Here is a 26,567-nt window from a genome sequence, read left to right on the forward strand (position 1 = left end):
CTCCCCTCACCTACTCTCCTCCCCTCCTCTCCCCTCCCCTTCCCTCTTCTCTTCTTCCTCTTCTCTATCTCCACTCTCTCTCACCACTCATTCTGTACCCCATTCCTACTCCTCATTGCCTAGGGTGGCAGGGCACAGCTTAACCGGGGCCCCGACCTAGCCATGACTGTATGCACTTCACCTCCCAGCCTGGCACTTGCCTGTGGTGGCCCCACATGGGGCAAGGTGCGCTGGAGTAGGAGAAGGGCCACTGCACCGTCTGCCATTGCCTATAGGGGTATGGGCAGGAGGGAATTAAGGATCGTGGCAACAAAAGGAATGTGGAGGGTGGAAAGAGCTTCTCCCCTCTGTGCCCCCCAACATTCCCTGCAGGGCCAAGGCTGGTTGAGCAGCCTCCTTCCCTAGGGTCAGGGCTCTCAGCAGGAGTGGATATGTCCAGCCCCCACTCCCCCACTTTTTTTGCTAAGCCCCATAGACCGGGACCTGAGGGGGGGGCAGCTGCTGCTCCTGCCTTGTTCTCCCGGATGAGTTTTGCAGCTCCCTGGGGCCCTCTGGCCCTACTGCTGGAGCTGCTTTTGGGGTGGAGGTATGTTGGGGGTGATGTGTGGCCCCCAATTTCCCCCCCGCCCCCCACCTGGTCTTATACCTCCCATGGGAGGAGCCCCTCCCCCTCCCCCTGGGGGGATGGAGCTGATGTCAGTGTGCGGTGGAGGTCTGTCCTCCCTTCCTGCTGTCACTCTTCCCGAGTCAGGCCCTCATCTAGGGCCGGCAGTGCCTCCAGCCCCAGTCCTCCACCGCCCTGGCTGCTGGAGAAGGACACCATGGTATGGAGGAGCATGAGAACAAGGACATAGAGCCGGATCCTGCTGGGGCTGAGACGGGAGCCCCCGGAGACCGGCAGCAGGGAGGGCTTGTGGCTGATGTGGCCAGGGGGGTCATGGCGGGGGTGGAAATGGTGGTACTGTTGGTGGTAGTGGTGGAAATAGGAGTGGTGGAATTGCTGGTGGTGGGTTTTGGGGGCCTCAGTCTCCTTGAACTTCTTCTTCTCCGACTCACAGGAGACCCACTGCACGTCACAGCACTTGGTTTCCGGCCGCTTTGGCGAAGTATCCAGCAACCCTGCCAATGGATAAGGAAGGTGTGGTGGTGTGCTAAAGGGACAGGTGGCTTTCCTAGAGAGGAGATTTTTCAAAGCTGTGACTGCACTGGTAGCCCTGGCCCAGACTCCTTTCCCCCTGTCCCTTGGCGACTTCCCTTTCTGGATACTTCTCTCCCAGGGATCCCAGACAGTTTCTCGGGCAAGTTGCGGAGAGAGATGGCCCCTGTGCTCTTCGCCCCTGCTCTGCTCGGCCCTGTCCGAAACTGGGGACCTTGCTGCCCACTCTTCAAGGCACCAGGCTTCTTCTAATCTGACTCCCCTGTCGTCCTCCCTGCTCCCACGCCCCCAACCTGGTGTCTGCCCTGGGCCCCCAGCCTCCTCCCTCCTCGACATCGACGCTCTGCCTTTACCTGTACAGATAAAGCCAGGAAGCCCTCCGTACACCATTTCCTCGTTGTCGGGGAGTATAAAGGGGCACCGGGTCTGCACTTCCAGACAGTACTGCTTACAGGGCACCCAGCGCTGGCATTCCTGCTGGGTCACGCTGAAGTATTCGGAGCACAGCCAGGCCTTGTAGACAGCCTAAGGGGAGAGGAAAGAGCATCAGCCCAGGTGCCAGCCCCTTCCTTCCTCAAAAGACAGGGATGAAGGAGGGGGTGTATTTGCCCACCCACCCAACACCAGGATCCAGGGGGTGGGGGTGAAGAAGGATGGGGATCAAAGACCGCTAATCCTCCTCTAAAATCTCCCATCTCATAGCCCCAAGTCCTAAGGCCCCTCACCTGCAGTCCTCCAAGGCTTATGTTTTCTTTTCACTGGTAAAATCACAAAACTACTTCTATGTCAGAGCTGGAAGGGGTTTTACAGATCATCCCATCCAACCCTACTGGTTTCGCTGACCCCAGGAGGTATCCTGACTTGTCTGGAGTCACTTACAATGAGGTAAACTTCAGTTCTGTTCCATTCAGCAAACACTTCTTCAGCTGATGGTGTAAAGTTTCTAAATTGAAGAAAGTGGTGGAAGGAATAATCCCTGCCCTCCCTCATTAGGATGTTACGTAGATCAGATAATAAGACACATGTGAAAATGTTTTTGTAAACTCTGCAGTGCAATACCAACGTGAAGGGTTAGTTTTAAGGAAAACAGGAATCTGCCTTAACCAGGCACCACATGTGTTTTCAAGCTCTACTGAATCCATGCTCTGTCCAGTTGGCTTCAGCTACGGTGTGGGGCAGATGGCACGTTTTGTTTACAAACGCTCCTTTGCAGATTCACTTCTCAGTATACTTCCTGTTCCTCATATAGCCCACTCCAACCAGGCACTGGGTCCTCTCTGAGGTTCCCTGCTCTGTACTCTTTGGTTATCATCAAGCCCAGACTTTCTCCACAGTAACTCCAGCTGACATTTTGAACTGAATAAATCATTTTTTCTTTTAATTTTAAAGGGGTGTGTGGGTGGCTCGGTCAGTTAAGCATTTGCCTTAGGCTCAGGTCATGATCCAGGGATCCTGGGATCAAGCCCTACAACCAGCTCCCTGCTCAGCAGCTCTCCTCCCTCTGCCTTTCCTTCCTGCTCATGCTCTCTCTCTCTCTCTCAAATAAATAAAATCTTAAAACAAAGTTTTTTAAATCAACTAATTAATTAAATTGAAATACAGTTGACATACAGTGTTACACAGTTTCAGGTGTGCAACATAGTGATTCAACAGCTCTATGCTAGAGTCCCCACCAGGGTAGCTACCATCTGCCACCATACAACACGAAAATACCATTGACTTTAATCCCTGTGCTGTGCTTTTTACTCGTGTGACTTATTGTCCCGTCACTGGAAGCCTGTATCTCCTAGTTCCCTTCACTCATTTTGCCCATCTCTCCATCCTCTCCCCTTCTGGCGACCTTCAGTTTGTTCCCTGTATTTCTAGGTCTAATTCTGCTTTGTTTCTTTTTCATTTGTTTTGCTTTTTCAGATTCCACATATAAGTGAAAGCATATGTATTTGCCTTTCTCAGCGTGACTTATTTCACTTAACACAATACCCTCTGGGTCCATGTTGTCTCAAATGGCACAATCCCATTCTTTTTATGACTTTTATTTCTATTGTTATAATCTATTACACACGCACACACACACACATAGACACACACACCCCGTATCTTCTTTATCCATTTATCTATCGATAGACACTTGGGTTGCTTCCATATCTTGGGTATTGCAAATAATGCGGCTATAAACATAGGGGTGCATATATTTTTTTGATTTAGTGTTTTTATTTTCTTTGGGTAAATATCCATGGACTCGATCCTCTGTACTGGCAACTGTCTTGTGCATTATAAGATACTGAGTGACATTTTTTTAAAAGCTTTTATTTATTTATTTAACAGAGAGAGACACAGCGAGAGAGTGAACATAAGCAGGGGGAGTGGGAGAGGGAGAAGCAGGCTTCCCACTGAGCAGGGAGCCTGACACAGGACTATATCCCAGGCCCTGGGATCATGACCTGAACCGAAGACAGATGCTTAACGACGGAGCCACCGGGGCACCCCTTGAGTGACATTTCTTGACTCCACCCAGTAGTTGCCAGTCCTACGCCCCTCCCATTTTTGTGACAACCAAAAAATGTCTCTGGCCATTGTCAAATGTCCCTGGGTCAGGGAGGGGGTCAGAATCATCCCCCACTGGGAACCGCTGAACTAGCTCTTTGCTATTGAAAGTGCGGATGTGGATCAGCAGCCTCAGCATCACCTAGGAGTTTGTGAGAAGCGCAGGATCTCAGGCCCCGCCCCAGACCTGCCACACAGCACATCAACAGGATGCCCAGCCAACTCCTGTATGGGGCTATCCTTGCCTCCTAGCCTCCTCATATCCTCAGGGGCACCTTGTCATCGTTGCTTCTCACAGCAAAGGTACTTAGATTTCCATGGGCCTCAGAATCCACTGGGGTGCTTATTAAATAGATTACCTTCAAGAGGCCTGAGGTGGGCTTAGGAATCTGTATTTCGAGCAAGAGTCCTGGTCATGGTGCTGCCGGAAGCCTTTCCATCACATCAAGAACCACATGGTCAGAGCTTCTTATGCTGACTTTAAACACTTTCAGTAAAATACAAATAACTTCACCGTGAACAGGAACTTTCACAATGCATCCCCACAGAAGCCTTTTCCAAAGCAGGGGGTGGTGACGGGTGGTGGTGGTGGGTGGTAGTGGGTTGTAGTGCAAATCCACCCCCTGAGGAACAGAGTGTTGCTTGGTGCTTTGACAGCTCACCGACATCTCACATTAAACATGCGCTAAATCTTACAATGAAGGTCTTCATTTTTTTTTTTTTTTTACTCCAAATCTGCCCTCATTTCCAAGTTTGGACCATTTCAATGAAGTGCCATGGCCAGCTACCCAGGTATTCAAGCCAGAAACCTAGGTGTCAGCCTTTATTCCTTGCTTTCTGTGCATCCCTGCATGCAGTCCATCAGTGAGGCTTGCCAATTCTTACTCCATTTCCACAGCTTTGTGCAGGCCACTACTGTCAACTGTACAAGAGTCTCTCATTTGGCCTCCTTGCCTCTACTCTTCATTTTTTCAATCTGCTGTTCATACAGGAGTAACAGTGATCTTCAAACACAACCAGATCCTATTACTCCCTTGTTTCAAACCCTTCAATGCATGTAGAATATAACCCAAACCTTCTGACCACGGACTTCAAGCCCCTGCATAACTTGGCTTCCATCTGTCTCTCCAAGCTCATTTCCTATCTCTCCCTTCAAATTCATCATGCTACACATGTACACACATAGGTTTTCTTTCTTTTCCTTGAACATACCCTACTTCTTCCTACCACAGGACCTTGGCTCATATTGTTCTTTTGGCTTGGAATGCTCTCCACACCCCGCCCTGGCCTTTCTGCATGGCTAGGTTCTTCTCATCTTTCAGGCCTGTTCACAGGTCAAGTCCTCAGAGATGGTCTTCCTGACCCCTCTAGTTAGAGGATGCCTTCTCATTACTCCCTCTTTTTCTTAAGTGTTTCTTCACCATAAGCACGACTTTGTCCACGTCTTCGTTTGGGTTTTCTCAGTCAGCCTCACTAAAATGCACGATGCATGAGAGCAGACAGGGTTTGTCTTATTGACCATTGTGTACTCTGCACAATATACATAAAACAAGTCTGTTGATTGAATGAACAGGACATGCAAATGAGAACCAATCCCTACCCTAGAAGAAATTCCAGTTTCATAGGTAGATGCATCTAATTTGAATCTATGGCGTGTGATCTATACTGTAGGAGAGGTAAACCATGGGCCATTGAAGGGAAGCAAATAGAAAAGCTTGGGAAGATTTCGGTGAGAAGATAACAGTTAAGCTAGAATTCAGAGTAGGATTTTAGATGGGATGGGTAGAGATGAGGCCAAAGGGCATTCCAGGCTGAGGTGAAGGAAGTGTAGAGGTAAGTAAACTCATGGCATGCTAAAAGAACAGAGAGTTTTGTATGAACGGGGTGGGAAGAGTACCAATCTCTTGTGGGTGGACATTTCAGTAATTTCCAAGTTCTCACTATTATAAACAATGCTTTGGTGACTATCTTCATATATATGTCTCTTGTAATCTTGTGTTAAATTTTGTTTATACAAGCTCTTAAAAGTAAAATTGTTGGGACAAAAGGTATGTACAAAGGGAGGAGAAGGGAATTAAAGGAGAATATAAGAGATCAAGTGAGGGTAAGAGGCAGGGTAAGAGAGAAGTGAACTGGTAAGAGGGAGCCTAAGGGGTAGAAGAGAGTGACAGTGGGGTAATAGGGTATGAAGGAGGAGTGTGTAAGAAAGAGAGAGTGAGCAAGAGTAGGGAGTTGGAGAGTAGGAAATGGTGATGATATGGGGGTAGACCTGAAGAGAAAGGGCAGAGTAATAAGAGATGGAGGGTAAAGGAGGTATAGGGATGCAGTGAGGGTGGGAGAAGATGAAGGGTTAGGAAGAGAAGGGGGATAAGAGGGTGGGGACACCAGAGGGTGTAAGAGGGGGTTTGTGAAGAGGAGGGGCAAGAAGTCACAAAGTTGAGGTTAAGAGTGAGCAGGGGAATTAAAGTGGGTGAGGAAGATGGGAATATAAAAAAGTAGGGATGAAAAGATGGATAAGAGAGCAGAAGGAAGGTAGAAGAAATAAAAGCAAGGCAAGAAAGAAAAGAAGATGCCTAAAGCTAAGGATCCCAGTGCCTCAGAGAATCCCCTCCATCTTTTGGAACCCAGAGTGCCAAGGTGAGGCTTTGTCCACAGGCCTTGCCCCAATATCAGCAGCCTGGACCCAGGATCCTCCTCAGTCCTCACTCCAAGTGTGTGGAATCACTCCCTCTTCCACCAGTTGGGTTCAGAGTTCCCTGTAGGATTCTCCCTGGGCTCTTCCAGTTCAATATTCCTCCTCCTATGAGAGAAGGCCCAGCTGGAGTTAGAGCCCTCCTCCCAGGCAACTGTGATTGGCCTAATAACAGGGGATGATGGCTGGGCCCCCACCTGTATGCTGGGAAAGAGAGAGAGAGAGTGGGAGGAAGGGGTTGGCAGTGGCGGGTGGGGGGTTACAGTAGGAGTGAGGCCTTTTTCCTTAATTACAAGACCCTCCCTCAAGCCCCATACCCCCTAGTCTGGGTCACCATGACAATAAGTGGGTGACATATTGCCTGAGGAGGACACCAGGCCTGTGGGTGGTTAGGCAGGAACAGGCAATGAGCTAATGAGGGACATAGAGGAAGAGCAAAAAGAGGCTGAGAGGTAATCCAATTTCTTGGCCTCATAGAGGGCCAGCTGAGGCTACTGCTGGCTCGCCTGCTTCGGAGTTGGCCTAGGGTCCTTCTCAAGTGAAAAGTCTGTCTCTTGGGGCTACCATCTGGGCAGCAAACCTACCTTAGTTTCTGCATCCCTTTTCCCTTATAGAGCCTAAGTAGCTTGCCCCGACTGATCAGTATGAGGACTGAGCCAGAGGGTACCGGCCTATTTGGACAGTCACAGGGGGTGGCCTGAATACTCAACGGTAAGGACAGGGAAGAGCTAGGAGAGCCAGGGTTAAGGAAGCTGTGGGGCCTGCTGGAGGTGGGACATGCAGGGAAAAGGAAGAAATGTTTCGAAACAGGACAACGGTCCATTGGGAGACACTTGGAGATCTCTTGCTCTAGTCTCTCAACTCTGGCTGCATATTAGAACGACTCAGAGAGTCTTTAAAAAATGCACTCTAGACCAGCAAAGTCAGATTCTTTGTGGGTGGGACCCACACTTACATAGTTTTTCAAAACACCCTCGGTAATTATAATACGCAGAGAACTATCAGATTAGCCCCTCTAGTTGCATTTGATAGATGAGGAAACTGAGGCCCAGAAAAGGGGAAATGACTTGTCTGTAGTCACATAAAATAATGACAGAGGGATAAACTTGAAACCTGGTTTCTTGGCTCTCAGTCCATGGTTCTTCTTACCAGACAATCTTACTGATGACTGAATTCCACACTCAGGGACAAAGGCATGCATCGGGGAGGACAGCTGAGAGCCAGGCTGGCTCTGGGCTTTCAGGCTCTTCAAACTCTAGCCTTGGCAGAAAAGCTTTCTGCATCATGTGCTGTCCTCTAAGCTTAACCATCCTGGACCTTCCAGGTAGTGGCAGAGGATGGGTGGGGTTGGAAGACTTGACCCAGCAGTGCCCTCCTTTTCCTACAGAACCCCCTTTCCCACCTCAGTCAGGCCACCACTGGGCTCAATCAAGTTCTGGCTGCTGCAGCCAAGTTGCTATGGGAACTGGGAGGGGAAGGAAGCAGGGAGTAACTAGAGGGAACACCAATTAACCCAAAAAGGAAGCTCAGAAGACTATCCCACCCCTCCTCCCAACTGGGCCGCTAAGCCACTCTTGAAATGGGAGCGGGAAAAGATGAGAAACCCTCCTGCGCTCTGTAGCTGCCAGTTTAGAGAGGACCAGGAGAACTGAGAAAGGCTTACCTTCCTCCTTCCTGGTTTGCAGCCCTGGCCAGGGCATCCTCACTCCTATACTTCTTTGGAAAGAAGTGACTGACTTCTCCTGGCCCCCACAATGCTGTGTGAATCCACGCAGGTGAGTATATACACACACAGTGCCCAAAGCCAAGATTCAGGGCCAGAGGGTTTAGAAAGAGGAGGCCATCCCGGACGTCTTGGTTTAAGAGCTGGAAAACCATCCAGAGAGGAGAGCTCCTGTTTTTGCCAGCCAGAAAGTCAGCAGTTTCCTTCATGGATTCCAACTTGCTAATGTCCCTAGGGCCTGTCCCCCCCCCCCCCAAATCCTCCCTGCAGACCTTATCTTTATGGCTGCTTGTTTTCTTAATGGACTCCTGGGACCCTTGGTCAGGAGCTACAGCTGCAGAGCCTGTGGAGGCAGAGCAACAATCTGGGCTGGACTGGGGGAATGAAACCCACTGTCCACAGCACACAAGTAACCACCCACTCCCATAATTTACCTAGGAGGAGACTGAGGCCCAGAAAAAGGGATTGGTTTAGCCGAGTTGGAGGCATGCAAGAAATCAGCTACAAAGCCAGGATTAAAATGCATCCTCTGACAACTAACCCCCTGCCTCTTTGCACCATATCCATCGGTACACCTAGAATTTAGTGAGGTACCTCCTAGGGCAGGGTCTGAAAGAACCACATGGTCCTATTCCTGATTCTGGGCTTTCAAAGAAGTTGGATCAGGACAGAGTAAGGTCAAAGTCAGTCTCCAAATCAGGGAAAAGAGATCATGGACAATACTCTAAAGATAACTGTAGTTCATTGGGATTGGCAGAGTCAGACTGGGATTAGAGGCATTACAGGGCAAATCCAGGTGGATGATACAGACTTGCTTAAGTGGCTATAAAAATAACCAACAGCTTTCCTACTTCAGAGAATGAGCAGTCATGGGTTCAAATGCTTTGGCCTGGCCTGGAGGAGATGGCTGGAGAGGTGTGTAAGAATTTAAAGCCAGTGCAGTTTCAGAGGGACCTTGCACCTCCAAACTTCCCAGGCCATCCGCTCAAAGGCCAATGGCTGGGTGGGCCTGGCTTGTTCAGGGGTTAGTCTGCTCAGTGGAAAAGTGGTGTTCCTAATACAGGGGTAGCTCTTAAGGAGCCTGGCTGATTCATATCAATCAGATGAGCAGTGGAGGCAGGTTCATGATCACTCCGGAATGGAAGGGACTGTGAGAGTCATCACTCCACTTCCCTGTCTGCTGTTGGAATTTCCACTCTAACATCACTACCAAATGCTATTGTCAGAGGGCATTTACTCTCTCCCAGAGCAGCCCGTATCTTTAGACAACTCTAGCAGTTAAAGAAGTTCTCCCTTCTTTCCAGCTGAGATAATGCCTTTCTGTGGCTTTACTCATGGCTCTTACTAGATCTACAGTCAGCTTCCTGTCCCCCTGGATAGCCCTGCAGTTATTTGTAAACTTCCCTGAGTCAGATCTTCCCATTCATTTGTTCATGCAGGGATCACTTTCTGAATATCTGAATATCTGAATATCTTCTGAATATCTGGCACTGCAATGAGGGGATGCATATGATAAAGATGAGTAAGATAAGATTGCTATCTTCAAGAAGAAGGAGAGACAACCATGTGAATCAATCATTATAAGCCACTGTGCTAAATAGTATGTACTTGATACAGTGCGAGCATAGAGGGAGGAGTGATCAACTGTATTTTGAACACTGAGGGTAGGAAAACATCTCCATGAGGAGGAGGCTTGAGTTGGGACTTGGGAAAAAATTGGAAGAAGTTTTCTAGGCAGAATAGGGCAGGAATAAGTGTAATTCGAGCAAAGGAATCAGCAGGTATAAAGGCCTGGTTGTGTGAAATAGTGCTGGGTTCAGACACTATAGGTAGTTTAGCTTAGTTAGAGGCTACAAAGCGGGGGTGTAATGGGAGATGCAGTTGCAGAGGAAGGCCTTGCCCATATTATGATATACTCTGGATGCTGAGGAGGAGGTGGGCTTCATCTTATAGACAATTGAAAGCTTTTTATGGGTTTTATTTTATTTTATTTTTAAAAAGATTTTATTTATTTATCTGACAGAGATCACAAGTAGGCAGAGAGGCAGGCAGAGAGAGAGAGAGAAGCAGGCTCCCTGCCTAGTAGAAAGCCCGACATGGGGCTCGATCCCAGGACCCTGAGATCATGGCCTGAGCTGAAGGCAGAGGCTTAGCCCACTGAGCCACCCAGGCACCCCAAGCCTTTTATGGGTTTTAAATAACATCTTTTTAAAAGATCACATGTCACTTTTGTGGCTAACTTTTCAGGCGATGCCTGAAAGTGTGGATGGTGGAGTATAGGCATCAAGACCACAGGTAGGGTGACAGGAAACTACTTCAATAATCTGAGTGAGAGATGTTGGGGACCTCAACTAAGGCAGTAGCATACAATTACGAAATGGAGAGAATTGGCTTTGGAAAAAAAAAAGAAATGGAGAGAAGGCGCGGATGTGAGAAGAAACATCAAGGAGGTAGGATCAACAGGATAACTTATGGAGGCAGAATGAGGGAGAGGGAGGGGTCCAGGATGACTACCAGGTTTCTGGCTTGGGTGGCAGGATGAATAGTAGTTTCATTCATTACAGAAGGAAATCAGGAGGTAGAGTAGATTTGGGAGTGAAAAAGATGAATTGTTTTTTACCATATTGACTTTGAAGTATATGTGGCTCAGCTAGATAGAAATGTCAAGAAGACAGTTGGACATAATGGTCTGAGCTCAGAAGGAAGGTCTGGGCCAGAGACAAATTACCAAGGGATAAGGGGTTAATCATTAGAAACACGGTAGAAGTATACTTTCTCCTACCCTTTGAAGCTGGGCATGACCCTATGACTTACTTGGGCCAATGAAATGTGAATTGAAGTGATGTGGATCACTTTTCAGGAGGAGCTTCAAGAGTTGGCATATGATGTGGCATATTCTCTTCCCTCTGCTGCTGACCGTGGAAGCAGTGTTGAAACAGACCCTCCACTAGGTCTGTGGGGTCTCGGTCTAGGGTCTAGGTCTCCACCTAGTCACCACTGGGTCTCATGGTGACTATCATGAACAGATGCTCCCTGCTGACCTGTTTTGGACATGTTTTGTGAGCAATAAATAACAGTTTGTTGTGATAAGCTTCAGATAATTAGGAATTGTGTGTTGCTGCAGCTAACCCTGACTGATAAAGCAAGAGTGGAAGCCAAGAAGTGGATGACCTTGCCTAGGGAGAGTGAGCACAAAAAGAAAAGGACCAACAGTGGATCCCTGGAAAACACTAACATTTAAGGGAAAGGTGGAGGAAAGGAATCTGATGAAGATGATGAGGGAGTGGCTTAAAAGATTAGAGGAGAACAGAAAAGAGTAGCATTCTATAAATTAGGGGAGGAGAGAGTTTCCAAGAAGAGGGAGTGATCAGCAAATGTGTACTTAGAAACATGGTGGCAGTCTCATCACAGTGAAAATGGTTTCAGTGGGGCATTGGCAGCAGAAACCAGAAACAAATTGGTAGCCAATTTAAAAGCAAATGTAAAGGGGGGCGCCTGGGTGGCTCAGTGGGTTAAAGCTTCTGCCTTCGGCTCGGGTCATGATCCCAGGGTCCTGGGATTGAGCCCCGCATGGGGCTCTTGGCTCAGCAGGGAGCCTGCTTCCCTTCCTCTCTCTGCCTGCCTCTCTGCCTACTTGTGATCTCTGTCTGTCAAATAAATAAATAAAAATCTTTAGAAAAAAAAATAAAAGCAAATGTAAAGGAAGGAAAATGGAGATAGCAATGTGTAGACTACTCTTCTAAGGAGCCAAACATTCTCATTTTTTTTTCAATTATTTCATAAGATGTGGTTTCCAGTTCTCTCTTCTATCCTGGTTGTTCATATTCAGATGAGTTCCTATTTTTCTGTGTCCCTTGCAACAGAACCCAATTCCTAAACATAGTTTATCAACATAGTCAAGTAGAAGTATCAGCCCTCCTGACCTGGAAGCTCTGTCTCTGTTAATGCAGCCTGAGACCACCTTTGCTCTCCTGGGGACTGCCTGGTATTTGTCTGGTAATTCAGTGGAAAGAGATGGAAAGAGAAAAGACCCACCTGGAGAGTGGGATCAAAGTCCCTGCAAGGAGCCCAAGCCTTCTAGTAAGACATCTGTATAAATTAAATTCTGGAAACTGTAGGCTCCCTGAGGACAGGAATTGTATCTTACTTATCTGTACATTGCCCTTAGTGTTTCACAAGGAGCTAGGTATACAGAAAAGGTGCTTGCTAAGTACTTGAAATCTGAGCACTTGAAAATGAAGCCTCCAACAACTAGTTCAGATTGAAGTAAGGTGGAGACCTACAATAAAAAGGTAGAGGTAATGGGTTATGTGATGTTCTGTGTTTGCATGAATTTTACAGCTCTGATGGGGAAATTGGACATGTATTAGCAAAAAGTCATACAGAACTAAGCAAAATGAGGCAAATATTAACTCCAGGAAAACAAGTTGACTAAGGAAGGAAATGTAATCCAGTATTCTACATGACTCAGCTGTGAACAATATTTATAGTCCTAAGAATGTAAAAATGTAATCCTGATAAAATCAGAAATTGTGATATGCCAATATTGGATATATGAAGGGAGGGGAATTATGTGTGCACATACTGTGCTGCTGGTAGTATGAGAGCTAAATTCTCCTCTAATAAAACAAAAGTCAATAGATATTTAAAACAAAAAACTCAAGATACTGTAGTATTGGCATGCCATTTTGAAATGCGGGGGTAAATATCAGAAGAAACAGCTAAGAGATTTGGAAATATTTAACTCTGAAGAGTGAGGCTCAGGGTTTGAGCAGAAGGCTTCTGTTTTAAATATAAGCACTGAGATCTATATTTATCGTTTGAAAGACATTAAATTATATATATATATATATGTGTGTGTGTGTGTGTGTGTGTGTGCATTGTGTGTGTATATGTGTGTACATATATATGTGTATATATAAAATTCACACACGTACACACGCACTGATATTTAAAACAGACAAGTCAAGAAACAGTAGTATTGGCATACCATTAGAAATGTGGAGATAAATATCAGAAGAAAAAGGAAGGAGAATTTCAAGTGTTTGACTCTGAATAGTGAGTATACATATGTATACTCAATACTTTGATAAAGTGAAAATGAAACAAAAATGCTTCCTTGCATCCATGAACCTTCAAAACAATAAAACAAAAATGTCTGAGACTTAATCTGACCAACCTCACCAGACTCAGCCCTAAAGCCCCAGGCCCCGCACAGCCAGTCCTGGATCTACTCCATCCCCACTGCCTGGGCCATGGGCTTGGGCCAGGTCAGCTTAACAAGCCAACAGAACTTGAGTGGTCCTGTAGCCAAAAAGAGGAAATGATGTGAGAGGACAGGAGCTTTGGGGGCTTCTGTGCCCAACGGCTGTGCAGGCCACCACAGGAATTTTGCCAGCGAGACAGTGACAGCCGTAGCTTCTCTGAGCTGCACACAGACATGTGCAGCATAAAGTCCCACTGCCCCCTCCCAGACACAGCTGTCTGCCACACATTGCTAGCCCTGGGCCCAGGCCCAGAAAGCAATCTCTAGCCTTCCACAGGGATCATTGTGAAACCAGCTCCCTGACCCTGCCTTACCTCCTTCTCCAAATGCAGTACCCTGATAGACAGATGAGAGGCTGGGGAGAACAGAGACCTGATAAAAGAATCTGTCAGCCATGCTTGGTTTCTAGGGATGAGGTGAATCAAGGCTTTGGAGTCCTTCCATCTCTGCCTCTTTCTTCCCCTACCTAAGCATGTCTTTGTGCCCTCACTCACTAGAGTCACACCAGTTGCCTTCTGGCTCCTGATCTCCCACTCCCACACCAGACACTTCACCGCCTGCTCCCAAATTACCTTTCCCTTCTCCTAAGCAGTCCATCCCAGTGTTGTCAATCTCAACTGGGTATTCAACAGTCATTTGGATGAAACACATTTAATTTAAGTGAGAATAATACTGGCTGCCATTTATTAAGTGCTTGCTATATGCCAGGCTCTGTTCTAAGCAACTGACATTTATTAACTCGTTGAATGCTTGTAACCACTTCCCGAGGTGGAGACATATTTATGGATGACGACAGGAAGGACCAGAGAGTTTACGTAACTTGCCCAAGGCCACACAGCCAGTAACAATAATGGTGGTTACCATTTCGTGAGCATTTTCCATCCCACAGGTACTGCAGTCTTAAGAGATTAGCATGTTGTATGTCCTTTAAGGATCAAAATGACCCTACTTCTTAATTTCGAATGTGAAGAAAGTGAGGTTCCAAAAGAGTGAAAGAACATGTTCAAGGTCTCAACAACTAGTTTATGGAGAAGACAGATTTCAGAGCCAGATTTACCTGGATTTCAGTGCCCAAGCTCTTACATGCCCTGTTGCCCCTTGGCGGTCTCTCCATTTCACTATTACCATGGAAGGAATTAGCTTGTCACTCAAACAAATCTTTTTGATGGACTTGCAGGTCAAGTTGGGGAGAAATTTCTAGGACTAGATGGGAGAGTGATTTTCTACCATCAGTGTATTCAGCCCATTTCTTATATGAGTAAGATTTTCATTCTAAGGGGATGTGGGGGGAAGAACATTTGGGTTCTAGGGGCTATACATGACCATTTCCACTCTCCATTCAAAGCAATCCCTTCCCACATACCTCTAAACACACACACACACACACACACACACACAGAAACACACGCCCTGGGAGATGAAGATGTCGAAAAGAGGCAATTACTGCTTTGCTTCATCCAAACCCACCAGCTTCCTACCCAGAGCTGAAGGTTCGCTATTACTGCTTTAATCTTTGGCAACTGGTGAAGGGAGGACATCTATCTTCCCATAGAAGGGCTTTCTTTCCTTTGGACACCAGCTCTTCTGTTCCTGGTCCTATCATTTAAGGACTTCTGGAAATGCCTTGCCCTGGAATACTCCAGGGCAAGAGTCCATTTCTTCAGAAAGGCCTCAGGGCACTCTACCTAATGGCTCCCACCTAGCATGCCCCAGAAATGTCTGTATTGCCAAGCCTTTGCTGGAGTCAGATGGAGAGTCAGCTAAAGCTGTGCTCTTATTCTGGAGCTAGCTTTGTTAACTTGGACAAGTCACCTATAAGGAGTGGGGGACTCAGCCACTAAATTGCGGCTAATGAGCAACTGTGGCTAGTATTAGCGGCTTATGAGCAGAGGACTCTCCCTCTTTGGGCCTCAGTGTGGATCCAAGAAGGTGGTCTCTAGGGAGGCAGCCTATGTGATGGGGTCAAACATCTTTAAACTCCGTCCTGTGGTGGAATCCCAGGTCTGCTCTTACCAGTTATGGGGCCTCAAGCAAGTGACTTAAATTCCCTGATCTTCATTTTCCTCACCTGCAAAATGGAAGAGAATAAAAGCACCTATCCTTACCTTTCTATAAATTACGTATGTAAAGCAACCAGCACAAAGCTTTACCTATAGTTTAATTGCTCTCGCACAGACTGGGCAGTACCACGGCCTTCTGGCAGTCAAATCCCTGGATTTGACCTGGATTCAAATCCCAGCTGCAACTCTTACTAGCTGAATGACCTTGGGTTAGTTATTTAACCTCTCTGAACCTGTCTTCTCCTATGTAAAATGGGAATATGTATTTTTGCACTTCACAAGGCAGACATATGAATTAAGGGTCTGGGATAGTTCTTTTCTTTCCTATTCCTTCCTTTCAGTTCTAAGATTGAAATAACAAATGAGAAAAATAACGGCCACAAATGGCATCAGAAAAAGGGTAAAATCATTAATACCTATAAAAGAGTACATAAAAATCAGTAAAAAAAAAAAACCCACAAGACACCAACAGACAATTCACAAAACAGGCAATACAAATGGCCTATAAACAAGAAAAACAAATTTTTGACCTAAGGAATGCAAATTAAAAGCCAATGCTATGCTATTTTTCAATCCCAAATTAATAAAGCTTTAAAAATAAGATACTCGATGGTGGAAAAGGGTGGTAAATTAGCCTCATGCTTTCTGTGAAGGTATACACTAGAATAATCCTTGTGGAAAGAAATTTGTAAGGAAGAAATTTGTATGTCAAGAGCCTTGAAAAGGTTAATACTCTTTGATTCTGTTAGAGGAGTCCCAAATGTTCATCCTGTGGAATTAATGTTTATGCTCCCATTTGTATGCAAAACAAAGGAAAGAAAAAGTCATTGTGTGTTCAAATGTTTATGTAAGCTCAGAGAGAGGGGCAGAAGGATACACACCAAATTGTTAACATCAGCGACCTCAGGGCAGTGGCACTGGGAGGATTATTAATGTTTTCTTTGTAAACCTCTGTATTGTTAGATTTGGTACCATGAGCATGCATTATTTTGTGATTCGAGAAACTCAGCGAAGTAGAGAAATAAGAAAAATATGATTGAAATAGCATTTATTAAAAAAAGGAATCATAGATCTGATAGAGATGTATGAACAAAGATATTCATCACAGCATTAATTCTAATGGTAGAAGTTGGAAGTAAATATCTCGCAGTAGGGAACGACTTAAATGAATTGCACTGAATTCATGTGATAGGATATTGTACACTCTTCAAGACTGATGTTTTTGAATATTTAATTACATGGAAAGATGCTCAGTATAACTTTAACAATAACTGAAAAAGAGCAGGGTAAAAAAAAAACTATGATTTCAACTATGTAAAAATAGATAGTCATCTCTCTTAGGGTGGCTCTTATCAAAACCTGTAAAATAGTAAGTGTTGGGAAGGATGCAGAGAAATTAAGAACACTTGTGTGTGGCTGATAAGAAAGTAGAATGGTATAGCCGCTGTGGAAAACAGCTCAGTGCTTCCTCCAAAAGTTACATGTGGAATTACCACGTGATCCAGCAAGCCCACATCTAGGTAGGTACCTCAAACAATTGAAATCAAGGATCTGAACCAACACTTGTATCTCAAAGCCCATAACAACATCATTCATGATAGACGAAGGGTAAAAGGAAAGGAAAGCATATGTCCACACAAAAGCTCATCCATGAATGTCCGTAGCAGCTTTATTCGTAATTGCCCAAAGGCAGAAATCACCCAGGTGTCCATAGAGATGAATGAAGAAACAAAATCCAGACAATAAAATATTATTCAACCATTAAAAAGGAAGGAAGTGCTGATACAGGTCACAACATGGATGAACCCTGAAAACGTGATGTTAAATGAAATAAGCCAGACACAAAAGGACAAATAGTGCGTGATTCCACATAGATGAGGTTCCTAGATGAGTCAAATTCATAGAGAGAGAAGGAAGGATAGAGGTTACCAGGGCTCGGGGAGGGATGAATGAATGCAGTTATTGTTTAATGGGTACAGAAATGGATTCATTCTAGAAATGGACGGTGGTGGTGATCATACAACATTGCCCCTGAACTGTACACTGAAAAGTTATTAAAATGGCAAATTTCATTATGTATATTTTACTATAATGAAAAAACTACAAAGATATATCTTTGTAGTTTTTTCATTATAGTAAAATATACATAAATATAGTAATATATATATATCTATCTTTGTAGTTTTATATATATATATATATATATATATATATATATATATATATATGCCTGGGTGGCTCAGTTGGTTAGCATTTAACTCTTGATTTTGGCTCAGGTTGTGGTCTCGGGGTCCTGGGATGGAGCCCCCACATCCGGCTCCGTGCCCGGCAGGGAGCCTGCTTGGGATTCTCTCTCTCCCTCTCTCTCCTTCTACCTTTTCCCCATGCTCACTCTCTCTGTTTCTCTCTTTCTGAAATAAATAAAATCTTTAAAAGAATGTATGTCTCTACACATGCCACAAAAAGACATATTAGAAGGAAATACACTATAACATTAAGAGTGTCTCTGGGACCTTTTCCCTGTTATACTTCTATTTTCCAGAATTTCTCAACGACTTTTTTTTTTTTTTTTTTTTTTGTAATTGGAAAACAAGGGTGTTCTCCAATTCTGGAGGGCTGACTCGTTTGGAAGTTCTAGTTGAGTCGAACACTAAGCAGACACATTTGTCTTCCACAGATCTACTAGGTCACCAGGCTATCCGAATAACCAAATAAACTTCTAGGAAATAATGGGAAGGCCCACCACCATGCCATGTCCCTCGGCAAGCAGGCAGGCAGAACTTGGTGAGCTGGCACTTCCTTCTACTCCCAAGAGAAGCCTAGCCATCCCAGGCCAGGGCTCATTGAAACACTGGCATGGGAAGTGGGTGTCCAAAGCTCAGGACAGGTGTCAGCATGCTCTGGGGTGACAAGGTTTCACTGTTTCCATGACCAGTTCTCCCAGCAGGTGTTGGGTGGGGCTCGGGCCTGCAGTAGGCCTACCTAGGAGGACCTCCTCCCCTCTTGTACTGGTTGGTCCTTCCAGCAGATGAGGCCTCCAATAGTACAGTTCCTTCTCTCCAGGCAGGGGGAGCCTGGCTCCTCCCATCTCTTGTGTAGAGCCTGCAGAAAGAGGAGGGACCAAACACCTCCCTTCCTGGTGCCTATCCTCTGTCACTCTCCCAGGACGATACCAGTGACTGTCGCTGGGTCTCAAGGATAAGAGACTGAGGTGCTGAACAAAGAGGATGCTGGTGGGTCCCCACTTTTCACCTCAACCACTCCAGGGGCGCCCATGCTGCCAGGAGGCCTTGTTGGACCTCCTCTGTGGTTAGGGTGGCCTTGCACTCTAGTTTTTCAGTAGCCAGCTGGGCACTGCTTCTGACAGCTGGAGGAGATCATTAACATTTTCTTTGTACATGTGTGCTCCAGTGAAAGGACAGACCTGATTTTGTATTGCAGTCCTCCCACCTTTGGCTATGTGGCATGGGTGGGTCACTTGCCCTCACTGAGCCTCAGCCGTCTCGTTTGCAAAGTGGGTATAATGATAGTTGCTACCTGCTGGGATGATTGGATTGAGGTGAGTCTATGGACACAAAGAAAGCCCCTGTCATCTTATAGGCCTTCAAAAGCTTGCAGTTTTCTTTCCCCCTTTCCCTTTCCCCCCCCTTTCTTCTTTGGCGCCCATCTGCCTAGCCTTCTAGTGCAGAGACCTGTGACCCAAGTTCCAGCTCCCTTCTCCAGGATCCATTTGAGCAAGAGCTTTGGTCCTGGCAGCCCTTTTCACTCTGTAGCAACTCCTTCCCTCCCCGGGGCCAGCTGCAGCTCGCCTGTGCCCTTGCACTCCCCTCTAAGCACCTCCCTGGCTCAAGGTGTCAAAAATTCAAGCTTTTCTGAACCTCCTCCATGCCTAAGGAGAGAAGTCTGATCCGGCATTCCTGGCCACCCACATACACTCTAGTCTAAGTGTCTGTAACCGCAGGAACACAACATACCCATTCCCCTGAGACCTCCCAGGTCAACATTGGACAATGGTGCTTCTGGCAGCCTGAATTAGTCTAGACCCCTCAGCAGATGCCCCTCTGCTTTCCAGACAAACACCTACAGCTGGAGTCCGCATGTGGCCGAGACTCCAGCTAAGGCGGGGGTGGGGGACAGGTCTGTTATCAGGTCTGCACAGCCACAAAGCAAGTAAACAGCCTCAGAGGGCGGGAACACAAAAGAACCACCCAGAGGGAGAAGATTTTCTAGGGCAAACTCCCACCCTTGAGCCTGAGATGTCCTCCTACATACATCCCCACCTACACACGAAAGGGCGGGGGTGCCCCTTCCATGAGTTACCAGAGCGTAGGGAGGAGACTACATGCCCCCATAGGACTTAGACGCACCCTCTTGGGCTCTTGAGGTGTTCAGAGATCTCTGACCCTCCTTTATTGTAAGCCCCGCCCACTGTCTTCCTTTTCCTTACCCCCATCTTCACTGCCTCCACTGTGTTTAGCAGACTCTTCCAGCCAGACCATGAGACTAGGTGGGAGGCTGCTGGGCTCCCTTCCTCCACCTAACTCCCCCCACCCCCACCTTCAGGAGATACCAGTGTATCCTTCCTGGAGGTTCCCGTTGCTATGGTGACTATAGTAGTCAGGCACCAGCCTGTGGAAAGGATGGGAAGTAGCCATGAAGAAGACTGTGTGTCCATGTGAGTGTCTAAGTGTGTGTACAGGCACACATACACATGTCTACCCTGAGCAGGGAGGGGAAACAGTAGAAAGCAGAAAAGGGGGTGGAGGGAGGGAGGGGAAAGAAGAAGGGACCAGAAGACGGAAGGGGAGGCAGGAGAAGGCATGGGGATAAGGGAGGTGAAGTGTGGATGGGTTGTGAGAGATGCAAAGAGTAAGGGGACATGGAGGTTATCAAGGGCGAGAGGAACAGTGCAGGGTTGGGGGGCTTGGGGAGAGGCCAGAAGAATGGAAAGACATGGGGTGAAGGTTGGGAGGGGTGTGTGGTAGAGGTTGGTGATGAGGGCAGTGGGGTGGGATGGGAGATGGGACGAGGGGCTGGAGGTAACTGTTGGGAGAAGTGGGAGTTGGAGGAGTGTAGAGGTGAGGATCAGCAAGTAAGGTGTGGGGTGTGGTTTGGGAAGGGTCTGGGGGATCTTCTAAGAAGAGATCGGAAATGTTGTGGGGTCACTGGTATGTGGATGGGAGGTGTTGGGCGTGGGCTAAAATTTGGCAAGACTATGGGGGGTAGGGGTGGGTCAGGATGGGGGTGAGGTGGTCTGGAGACGTATGGGCAGCATGAGGTCACTTTCCCCTCCCACATTTAATCCACTGTGTCCTTGGCTGAGCTACACACATTGCCTCTTCTCTGCACCAGTCTCGTCCCAGAAGCCCAATGCTCACATTCCTGGGCAATGAAATTGTGGATTTAAAGGCTCCTCCCCAGGGGAGGCTTTGCCATGGTTCCCAGGTGGCCACGTCTTGACTGCCTCCCACTTCCTCCCCACCCCCACCCCTGCCCCAGCTCCAGCATGGCCCAGGGCACCCTCTTTGCCCCTGAGAACCCTGGGTCAGGAATCCAACTGTGGGGCTCAACTCCCGGCCTGTGAGCTTGGGTGGCAATAGGGATCACTGCCAACTTAGAGCATCCGCCCTTTGCCCAGTGACCTGAGCTGCCGGCTCTCAGCATCAGTGTTAGCCCAGGAGTCCTGCTTGGCAGGAAGGCTGTGGCAGGTGGGAGGAGAAAGGAAGGCAGCGAGGCAGAAACAGCTGCCAGCCGGAGTGGAGGAAGAGCAAGGCCCCAACGGGTACGGGCAGAAGGCAAGGCGCTGGCTCTGCTGGCAGTCCCCCCTCCTCTGTGTGGAGGTGTCAGCCCCCTCACCGCCCCCTCCCATCCAGTGCCGCTGTTCAGGGAGCAGGCTCTGCTCATGGGCCTAAACCCTGTGCTGAAGCAGTCCTCAGAGGTGACCAGTTCCTCCCATAACCCAGAGTGAGAGTCGTCTCCACAGCATTTCCTCCAAGGGTCTGCCTGAGTCAGACCAAGACATTTGCGGAGAGCAGGAGCTCACTTCCTCCCAGGGCAGTCTGTTCCCTCTTTGGAAGAGAAAAAGCTGCTAACTGAGCCACTTCGATGTGCCAGGCCTAGGTCCTGTGTAGACTTGTCAGTAATAATGACCTCACAGGGCTCGTATGATGAATTAGCTCCAGTTTACAGATGAGCAAAGTGAGGCTCAGAGAGTCAAAGGACCTAGCTCAAGGTCACACGGCAAGGGACAGATAAAAGAGCTGGGTCTGACCCCAGGACTTTAGAACTACGAAGTCCCTATGGGGCTCAGCAGGACCTGCTTCTTCTGCACCATGACAACTCTCCTGCGGTTTGAAGTCAGAGACCACACCTTCCTGAGTCGTCTTTTCTCCTGGTGAAACAGCTCCTTCCACTCTGTCCAGGAGAACCTGGGTTCCATCCTCCTCCCCACCTGTACAGTATGAGATCCAGAATGAAATGGACAGTCTGCCATGTGGGTTCGGGTCTGTCTAGAACAGAGTAGAATGATCACATCCTTTCTCGGTATCAACCTTTACTTCTGTGGCCCGATGGCCGGTAAGAGAGCGAACTATCCTTCTCTTGGTCTTTTATCCCTTCTCGGATCAGAACCATGAGAGAAGGCAGTGTTTTGTTTTCGTTTCCACCATTCCCCTAGTCACACTGTCCTAAATTTGGAGCCAGAGAGGGGCAGAGGTGGGGGAAGAGGGGATGGGAACCAGGCAGGGGTGCAGCAGGGCTGGGAGGATGGAGAGCTGTGTGTGTGGGCGGGGGTGGGGAGTGGGGGGGTGAGGTGGCTCTCCGGCAGGGATGGAAGGGAGGGCCAAGGGGAGGGGGAGGTGAGGGCTTGGGGGTTGTATGCACAGGGAGATAAGGGCTGGGGGTGGCCTGGGGTTGCAGGAGGCCAGGGTGGGGATGGGCATTGGCCAGCCTAACTTAACATCCCCTGCTGTGCGAGAGGAAGTAAGTCTCACATTAAGGAAATGTTGCAGCTGGTACTAAATTGGGAGGTGTTACAGGCAGCAGTGAGGACAGGTATATGATTTGTGGGGCCCCGCATGGCCGAAACAGGGACAGACGCTGCTGAGGGAGATAACAGGGTTTCTGGAGCTGCCCAGGAAAGATCTGACTGAGACACTTAGGACAGGGCCTCAGGGCTGGGGGTCACCTGGGCCTGGAGCAGAGGCTCCAAGCTTGGTTTCCAGAAATAGAGGAAGACTCCTCATCCTGGCCTGGGCTATGGGCTCTCCACCAGGTGGTGGGGGGAAGCTTTGTGAATGAGGTGTCATCTCCAAGGGATCCCCTCTAGGGTAGAGGCTAAACAGGAAAGGGCTTGGAGCCTGGGGGCAGGTATGGGAATGGGCAAAGAGTACTGGGATAGAGGTGGGGTGAAGGGAGAAGGGCTGCAGCTAGGAGCAGAGCAGGGCTTCCTTTCCCCTCTGTGCCCATAATACAGCTGGAATCCAGAGTCCTGTGGGTCTAGGCCTCGGCAGAGGGAGTGGGTGCCAGAGAGGACTGGGAGACACCAGGAGAAAGCAGGCACTGCCCTTATCCCAGCACAGCTGGCAGCAAGAGAGCAGGCAGAGTTCACTTGAGAGGGAGAGCAAAAGAGTGACAGTGACAGCAACCGTGGCAAGGAGACAAAGCAGAGCAGGGACGGCCCTAGCCATGGGGAACTTGATGGGAGGCTATGGCAAAAGTAGGCCTCTGCTCCTCTGCAGAACACACTGGTTGGAAGCCTGGCACTCCCGCTCTTTGGCTCAGCGGCCTCAGGGCAAACTGCTTGACCCCCTGCACCTCAGTTTCCTCATCTGTAAAATGGGGATAATGGCACTGGTATTGCCACCCTCCCTGGGCAGTTGTGATCTCGTCAGATCTCTGACAGAGGTTACAACCCTAAGCATAATGTCAACGTCAGGTGTCATATTATTACTGCAAAATGCTATCAGCTATCTCTTCCCACTGAAATCTCACAAAGGACTCAGGATGTGGGCAGAGCCAGGATCATGGGTCCCATGTTACAAATGAGGAAATGGAAGCTTAGGGAAGTGAAGTGATGTGCCCAAGGTCACACCACTAACAAGTGGTAGAGGTGATAAGGCCTCCTGAATACAAGACATCAGTTTGTCTTTCTCCTCCATCAAAGCACTTGGTAAAAATAATTAATACAGGGGATGATTATTGAGTGTGGTATTAGACGGAGCCTGCAGCCGACTACAATGGGGGTGGGGGGAACCCATGGGAAAGTTGTGTGGTCTCTCAGTCATGCTGGTGGCCGAAGGGAAGGAAAATGATCAGGGCCCGGGGACTGGAGGGAGGGCCACAGAGAGCGACATCCTTTATACATATGCCATGGACCACATCCCTCTGTTCTCACTGAGTGTGTATCTGTGACTGACATCGAGGGTGTGTGTGTCTGTCTCTATGACAAAATGTGTCCTTCTTCATGTGACAGTTCTTCCGCCTCGCCTGCCTGTGTGACTCTGGCATCAGAGAGAGATAATGTGTGTGTGTGACAGGGTGTCTGCCTCTCTGGCACTGTTTGTGGGTGTGACGACCTCTCTCTATCCCCACATGACTTTGCCTGGGGTGGCGGTGGTGGTGTATGGCAGTGTGTGTTTGTCTATCCGTCTGTACACCTTTAAGAAGTGGAATATCTCATTTGGTAGTGTGAGTGAGGCAGTGAGTCAGCTGAGGCTGAGGGAGGCGGGAGGGAGACTGCTAGGTTACGAGAACAGGAAAAAGGAGAATGAGAAAGTGAAGTCAGGAGCAAGGAGCTACCCCTTTCCTCCCCAACCCCCTGCCCAAATCCTTAAGGAGCTCACCAGGAGCATGGCACCCTGAAGAAGTCCACAGCGGGCACATTAGTTGGAAAGGGGCACTTTCTGCCCCTCCCCAAGGCCTCAGAAGGAGACAAGCTAGGCTAGGAGTCATTGTCTTCCTCTCCAGCTCTCAGCCCTTAGCTCCAGGATGAGTGAGGCTACCACCCCACCTGGTCTCCTCAGCACTTGACCCTTTGACCTTGCGTTTCTCTTTTCTCCCAAAGGCAGGCCACCCGGGCCAAGCTGAGCAAGCAGAGCAGTAGCAACACATCCCAAATGTTTACAGTCGCCATGCACCTATTGTCCAGAATGACCCTGCCGAGGGTCAAGAAGTTCCTCCATACCCAGCTCTGCCCTAGGCAGGCCCATCCTGCAGTGGCCTCCCCACTCCTCTGAATGCCTGTACCCAGCAGCCAGACAACCAGCTTTCCCTCCACTGGTGCCCCAGTGTGCTGGGAAGGCACTGGTTTTGTAATGCAGCAACCCCCAGTGGCCCTCCCACGAGCCCCTGTTCCCCAGCTCTTATTGGGGAAGAGGAGCTGGCAGGTTCCCTCCTTGGGAGAAGACAGGCACCCCTGGTCTCCACCTCAGGTCATATAAGGTCAACAGAGCCAAGTGCCCCACCAACAGGAATGCCTCTCCTCTCACCCACTGGCAGGGGCCAGTGATGAGGGTGAGGGTTAGTCTGCCAAATATTTTTCCTTCCCCACTTCGGCCTTCCCCCTGCACCAGTCACTAGACCCAGGACATTCAATGCTGGCTCCTCGGAAAGGAAGGGGCCCAGCTGGCTGCGGAGGGAAGCTGGGGGTTGCCAGATCCCTCTTTCCACCCCTTTGTCCGTGACCCCTCCCTCCTAGTGCAGGGGCGGGGCACCAGGAAGCCCCAGTCCGTAGGGGCCCAAAACCTGGGGTTGATAGAAGTTGGCCAGGTGGTTTGACCTGAATCTCTGAGGCACCACCCTCTCGGGGAAGGGTCCCAAGGTAGCACTCTGCCCTACTGTGAACGGTGGGGGTGATGGGAGGAGGTGAGGTGTATAGAGGGTGGGGGGAGACCTCCTTTTGTCTCTGGATCCCACTGCCACCGCTCCCACCGCCACCGCTCCCACCGCCGAGGGAGGTGCTTTGCCCGCGGACGCCAGTCCCTACCTTACAGCCTTTCGTGCAGGACCGGATTGAGTACTCTTCTGCCTGTAAGTATTTATGCAGCACGAGGTCGAACTCGTCATATTTTTCCTGAGCATGTCGGTCGAGCCGCTGGTACGCCTCGATACAGTTGTTACACACCTCCCAGGCCCCGGAGCCCGGGCTGGCCACCACGGCCAGCAGGTCCCCCAGCAAGGTGTCCAGGCTGCAGTCCAGGCTGTCGGGGCGGTCCATGCCCAGCAGCAAGTCCCAGACCGTGTAGGTGTCGCAAAAGGAGAGAGTGAAGTTCCGAAAGTGGCCTTTGAGCAAGTTTTTTTTGGCGGAGGGGAACTCGGCCGGGGCACGGGAAGGGGAGTCAGGGGGCCGCAGTGGGGGGGCCGGGGTAGTCGGTTCAAAAAGTCTCTGCAAAGATTGCAATTTGGTGCAAGCTGCGTCCAGCCCCGTGGGCTCTGGGACGCCACCGCAGTCCGGCCTGGGACCGGCAGCGGGGGTGGCTTTGGTCAGGTTGCTGTATTGGGGGCCGCAGGTGCCCGGGGACGCGCTGGGCTCGCCGGGCGGCGGTGGCGGCGGAAGGGGCAGCACCGCGCGAGGAGGCATCGGCTGCCGCTCCCGGCCGGTCCCCCAGGGCGGCCGCATGGCGCTGCTTAGCTCCCTGGCCCGGGGCCGGGCCCCCGCGCACAGCCACAGATGGTCAGCGAGCAGCACGGTGAAGAAGAGCAGGGACGCCAGGGACAGTCGCCATCGCTGCGCCCGCTCAGAGTCAGCGCAAGGTTTGTCGCTCGGCCTGGGAGCCCAGCAGCAGCAGCAGCAGCAGATAGTCAGCGCGGCGGCGTCTTTCCCGGGCCACATCCAAGCGCCCCTGAACATATTTCGGGGGGGGGTGTCCGGGCTGGAGAGGTCAGGCAGGCGCGAGGCCGGACGGCCGTCACCAGCGGGCGAGCGGGCTGCGCGCCGCTCCGCGCTCCTCAGCGCCGTCCAGGCTCTACCTCGGTGGCTGCATGGTGAGGCAGGCCGGCCGGCCGGCCCCGGGGCACCGCTCAGGCCAGAGTCGCGGGGTGCTCTCCTGCCGTCCCCGCGCTCCTCCCGCGCTCCTCCCGCGCTCCCTCTCTCGCAGCCAGGGCGCCGCCGCCCGGCCCGCTAGGCA

At 49.3% G+C, this 26,567-nt stretch overlaps 1 protein-coding gene across 1 annotated transcript; it reads right to left on the reverse strand.

Moving 5' to 3' along the window:
- On the reverse strand, positions 1–26,567 carry NALF2 (NALCN channel auxiliary factor 2). Its single transcript, XM_082716192.1, has 3 exons — positions 25,427–26,567; positions 1,510–1,681; positions 1–1,119 (listed from the first exon to the last, which is right to left on the reverse strand). The coding sequence occupies exons 1-3, from the start codon at positions 26,288–26,290 to the stop codon at positions 734–736; spliced, it is 1,422 nt and encodes a 473-aa protein (XP_082572318.1). The 5' UTR covers positions 26,291–26,567; the 3' UTR covers positions 1–733.

This window comes from Mustela nivalis (genome assembly GCF_964662115.1).
Source record: "Mustela nivalis genome assembly, chromosome: X".
NCBI classification, from domain to species: domain Eukaryota; kingdom Metazoa; phylum Chordata; class Mammalia; order Carnivora; family Mustelidae; genus Mustela; species Mustela nivalis.